This window comes from Hoplias malabaricus, chromosome 13, assembly GCF_029633855.1.
Source record: "Hoplias malabaricus isolate fHopMal1 chromosome 13, fHopMal1.hap1, whole genome shotgun sequence".
NCBI lineage: Eukaryota > Metazoa > Chordata > Actinopteri > Characiformes > Erythrinidae > Hoplias > Hoplias malabaricus.
Genome location: NC_089812.1, coordinates 34199258 through 34205366, shown reverse-complemented (window position 1 = coordinate 34205366; position 6109 = coordinate 34199258). Strand labels below are relative to the sequence as shown.

At 42.4% G+C, this 6109-nt stretch overlaps 1 protein-coding gene across 1 annotated transcript in view; it reads left to right on the top strand.

Annotated features, from left to right (window-relative positions):
- rln3a (relaxin 3a) overlaps window positions 1–5023 on the top strand; it is a 33616-nt gene extending 28593 nt beyond the window's left edge. The window contains exons 2-3 of the mRNA XM_066642029.1: window positions 2766–2969; window positions 4728–5023. Of these exons, the coding sequence (XP_066498126.1) occupies window positions 2810–2969; window positions 4728–5023 (456 nt within the window). The 5' untranslated portion in view covers window positions 2766–2809. The remainder of the gene's footprint in view (window positions 1–2765; window positions 2970–4727) is intronic.
- The last annotated feature ends 1086 nt before the right edge of the window (window positions 5024–6109 follow it).

Here is a 6109-nt window from a genome sequence, read left to right as displayed (position 1 = left end):
GACGTCTGGCCAAATAGTGTACTCTACATCATTTTAGAAGAGGGTTTGTTCTCGCACCATGTTTGACTAACCTGAATATATAGGTTTCATTTCCATCCATTATCTGTAACTACTTATCCAGTTCAGGGTCATGGTGGGTCCAGAGCCTACCTGGAATCATTCGGCGCAAGGTGGGAATACACCCTGGAGGGGGTGCCAGTCCTTCACAGGGCAACACACACAGTCACTAACACACTCACACCTACGGACACTTTGAAGTCGCCATTCCACCGACCAACATGTGTTTTTGGACTGTGGGAGGAAACCCACGCAGACACAGGGAGAACACACCACACTCCTCACAGACAGTCACCCGGAGGCAACCCACGCAGACACAGGGAGAACACACCACACACCTCACATACAGTCACCTGGAGGAAACTCACGCAGACACAGGGAGAACACACCACACTCCTCACAGACAGTCACTCGGAACGGGAATCGAACCCACAACCTCAATGTCCCTGGAGCTGTGTGACTGCGACACCTACCTACTGCGCCACTGTGTCTAATTGGAATAGTTTTAGTCATTTCTAATCTAAGGCTGCAAGCCCTCAGACCCCCACAGAGGGTCCTGTTTCCAATGTTCAACACAAAATTAAGCCCTTGACAAGACAATAAAGAATGCTTGGTTCACCTGAAGATAAAAGAGGGAAAGCAGGTATCGTAAATAAGTTATTAACAAGTCATGAAGACAGGAATGTCTTGAACAACTAGTCAAGAGGAGTCAGAAATTCTGTGATGGCACCTAATAACTATAATATGATGTTTAACTGAACATTAGATTGTTATTGTAAAATAAAAAAATAATGTGGAAACAGAAAAAATGCGCCCTTGACCTACAGCCCGTCCACTGCACGCAATGTGGCAAACCATTGATTTTAGTGAACGTCCCTCTAAAATGTCATGTTGTTGGCTTTATTATCAAGATACTAATTACAAATTCATTATTCCATTGTCATTTTGGAAATAGGGGACCTTTGTCTGTGTGGTCATGAAGATAGGAAAAATGCATTATCACATTTTGAAAATGTCATGCTCTCTGAATCTTATGTGGCTCTCAACCCCAACCCCCTCCTGCCCTGTGACGCCCATCGTTTCTCACCTCTCAGACACTGCCACATATACAGTTTGGACACCCACTGGTCAAATGGCATTTTTTTTGTTGATTGTGAAAAGAGCCCTATAAATTAGAAAAGTTTGGATTGTACAAATTCATTCATTCATTCATTCATTATCTGTAAGCGCTTATCCAGTTCAGGTTCACGGTGGGTCCAGAGCCTACCTGGAATCATTGGGCGCAAGGCGGGAATACACCCTGGAGGGGGCGCCAGTCCTTCACAGGGTGACACTCACACACTCACACCTATGGAAACTTTTGAGTCACCAATCCACCTACCAATGTGTGTTTTTGGACTGTGGGAGGAAACCGGAGCACCCGAAGGAAACCCACGCAGACACAGGGAGAACACACCACACTCCTCAAAGACAGTCACCCGGAGGAAACCCACGCAGACACAGGGAGAACACACCACACTCCTCACAGACAGTCACTCCGAGGAAACCCACACAGACACAGGGAGAACACACCACACTCCTCACAGACAGTCACCCGGAGAAAACCCACGCAGACACAGGGAGAACACACCACACTCCTCACAGACAGTCACCCGGAGGAAACCCACGCAGACACAGGGAAAACACACCACACTCCTCACATACAGTCACCCGGAGGAAACCCACGCAGACACAGGGAGAACACACCACTCTCCTCAAAGACAGTCACCCGGAGGAAACCCACGCAGACACAGGGAGAACACACCACACTCCTCACAGACAGTCACCCGGAGGAAACCCACGCAGACACAGGGAGAACACACCACACTCCTCACAGACAGTCACCCGGAGCGGAATGCGAACCCACAACCTCCAGGTCCCTGGAGCTGTGTGACTGTGACACTACCTGCTGCACCACTGTGCCCGCCCCCCCTACTGTTTCAACTTTTTCATAATAAAAGGGCATCGCAAATGACCATGTCCTTTATAGAGCACAAATCTAATTTATGTATTTTAATGCTGAACATTTATTTTTTTAACTTACTTCACTGTGAGTTAATCCTTAAAGTACTTTTAAAATGCTATTCATTATTTTCTTTATTGTTCCAATGGATATTTTTGTTTTGTTGTACTTATTCTAGATGTGGGCGTGTCTTAACATGACCTGTAAAATACAAAATTTAGTTTCCATTGTAGTATAGCTTTGTGTAGAAGCCAACGTATTTAAATGGTGAAAAAAGTGGCCTATAGAAATATATGAAGATAGAATAATAAATGACAAAAGATAAAAAATGGATGATAAGCTGGAATTAGAAAATAAAAGACAATGGGTGCTTACGTAGAGAAATGTCCGCTTTAATCAGATTGCCCTCTCCTTTTTCACATTGGGAGCCCTAGTTAATTATTCTTTTCCTTGTCGCTGCTTTTGTCTATGAAAAGGTCTCTGGTTTTACCTCACTGGGTTATCTATGACGCCCCAGTCAGGTGGGAATGAAAGTCATGGAGTATGTGTGTGTGTGTGTGTGTGTGTGCACACTCATCATACTCCTTTATAAGGGAGATCTGGAACTCAGTATGAAAATAAATCTCCAATCAACCAAGAAAGAGCTAGACATAGCAGCCAGCACCAGAAAACAAGAGACTGACTGCTTGCCATTGACCTCCATCAGCTGTTCTTCCAGCCTCTGCTGCTCTTCTCTCCTCCTGCTCTGAGATGTGGAAAGCTGTGGTTTTGGCCATGTGCCTGTTGCTGTCTGGAGTGAAGACCATGGATGGACCCACGTACGGAGTCAAACTCTGCGGCCGTGAGTTCATCCGTGCGGTCATCTTCACCTGTGGGGGCTCACGCTGGAGACGCTCCATCAGCAGCACAGGTAAAGATTTAAGCTTAACACTTAACCCTTATTAGACCAAGAGCACAAACGTTTTCTTGACTGCACGTGTGGGTTTGAATCTCACCTTCATCCACAAGTGATTCTTTAGAAAATACAGGAACGAAGTGAAACAATTATCTGAATTTGACTAGAATTTGTTTATATTCTGCTGGTGCATCAACATGGGAACACAACTGGGTTCTACCTGTAAAACAGGGTTAAATCCCTTTCCCAGGGAAGCACACCACACTACACCAGACTCCTAATGCCGTATTTGTCTATATCTGTGTGTAACTGGAATGGTCCATTGTCCAATGCATTTATTGCAATTGGATTCAGACAATGAACAAACATAAAAAACGATATTGCGACTGCATTTCTTTAAGCCAGGGTTTTGGTCGTTGATGTAGATTGTTGCATTGTAGGTTTGAGCAACAAGGTCCACAATGCTTAAAGCTAATAATGAAAGGGGAACTGCTGACACAGTTATAGAAAAGAAAGAAAAAAAGCCATTATTTTGAAGTCGGCTTGTAATTTATTGTAGTATTTTCAGGTGTTTAACTTTCCCAGGGTGTAACAAACTGCATATGAATAAATACAGTCCCATTGCTACTACACTTAGATAATAACTACACTTTTAGATAATAAAGGGGGAAAATAAAAAAAATGTGATGATAAAATTAATTTGAACAATTACTTGGTCTTTCATCTCTGGTTCCTAACTCACACTGAACTTAACAGATGCAGAGTTTCATAATGAGCCGAATGGTTGCATTAGATTTAGAAGTGGGGCAGGAGCCAAAGCTCTGGCTTAAAATCCAATTTAAAATGTGTAGTTGTGGTTTTGTTAAAATACATCTGAACACATTTGGACCAAAGTGATAGATTTATTGCTAAAATGTAAGGGAAAAAAATCACTTTTCAGTGTTGATTCTTTTGGTAAACATAGTGAATAGAAAAAACATGGCTCATAGCCTTATACAGAATATTAGTAATAAAAGATTGATAGATGTTTTTAAATCTAGATGATTTTTTGTAATTGCGCTCTTATACTATAATTAAGGGCTGAGTATTTACATCTCACAAGGCACTTTTAGATTTTTGATACATTATTCCTTATAATGGCCTTATATTTGGGCTTGTGTTGGGAAAAATGCAACGTTAAATGCAAGTTTAAAGAAGATTAAGTTATTGTGGAGTATTTACACTGGTGAAATGTCCTAGGAACTACAGCTTTTTAAATTATGTCAAAAAACATATTAAAACATCAAAACGAAGCTATGACGCTTTTTTTGCGGAGATTATATCACTATTATATTATTGCAAACATTGCTTCCAGCATTTTGAACAGGCATGTTTATGGACATGTATATAGACCTGGAGGTTGTGGGTTTGATTCCCGCTCCGGGTGACTGTCAGAGTTTGGTGTGTTCTCCCTGTGTCTGCGTGGGTTTCCTCCGGGTGACTGTCTGTGAGGAGTGCGGTGTGTTCTCCCTGTGTCTGCGTGGGTTTCCTCCCACAGTCCAAAAACACATGTTGGTAGGTGGATTGGCGACTCCAAAGTGTCCGTAGGTGTGAGCGTGTGAGTGAATGTGTGACTGTGTGTGTTGCCCTGTGAAGGACTGGTGCCCCCTCCAGGGTGTATTCCTGATGATTCCAGGTAGACTCTGGACCTACCGCGACCTTGAATTGGATAAGGGTTACAGATAACGAATTAATAAATGTTCATTATTCCTAATATTTATTTATTGTCTACAGATGAACTAGCTCTGGACCCATTCAGCACAGAAGACCAAGTGGCCGGAGACAGCTGGGTGCTGTCCTCAGGTCCAGAGTCGTCCATCCAGCAGGCTGCCGAATCTGCGTCTCTAGGGCTGAGCCACAGTGGACAAGAAGGTGCAGTGTTCCGTCGTCCAGCACGCTCCCTCATCTCTGAGGAGGTGCTGGAAGCCCTGCGCACATCCAGCAGGAAGGGCCGTGATGTGGTAGTAGGACTGTCCAACGCCTGCTGCAAGTGGGGCTGCAGCAAGAGTGAGATCAGCTCCCTGTGCTGAAACCTGCCTTCACCTCAGTGTGTGTGTGCGTGTGTGTGTGTGTGTGTGTGTGTGTGTGTGTGTGTGTGTAGGTCTCTGTGTCTTCCTGTTTTTATTGAGAATTTGGTTCTCTGTGCAAAAACAATCCTTGCTGATCCCTGCTACTGTAACTTCTCGCTTTTCAGTCTCACATGTTTCATTTTTAGTTGAACTGTGTTTTTTTCATTTTCAATGTTGTATTACAGTCAGTCTACTGTATTTTTCATCACATAAGTGAATTCTTCAATAAAAACATTGTAGAACCATTCCATATAGAGCTGATCATCCTTATTTCAGAGTGATTGTAAGTTTCTGACAGAGCAAACAGGCATTGTTCCTCAGAGATAAGCGTTAATATATTTTTAATGTGTTTCCGTACAAAACAAAAAAACTACAAATGTTAAAGTCAAATAGAAATTAATAGAGCAACAAAATATAAAAATGTCACAGTTTCAGATCATATTGATCTCTGTATGTTGTATTTGAATGGGACTGGTTTTTCACATAGAGGCTGAGTAATGAAATTATTACCTCAGAATATCTCAGAGACTGTAACCTCATGTGAGTCCGCCGTGCCCATGGTTTTACCACACTGTGCATTCAGTAAATACTACTTTGGATTTATAGAGCAAACAAATTATAACCTCAGGGTATATTAGGTGCATTCAATTTAAAACGTCTATAAATATTGCATCATATCCTGTGGAAAACGTGGATTAGCCATTGCACTGTCGAGGGTATGACTTGGAACAGTTTAATTACAGGATGTTCATGAATTCACCGGATACTGACACAATGGAATAAGTTAAAATGTAACAGTGTTATTTAAGGACTGATGTTCCGTGTTGGAAATGTCCTATATTTAGTTTGTGTACAACGGTTCATTCCATGCTTCCTTTTAAATTATGAGTACTACTTAATGTTATTTTCCTGGTGCAGTTACAGCCTCTACTCCTCTGGAATGATTAGCATGCAGTGAAGGAATGCTGTGATAATCTGATGGCATCCAGCCTTATGGAGTGTACACCCTGTACACCCATCTAGAACACATTTGGCATTGGGTATGAT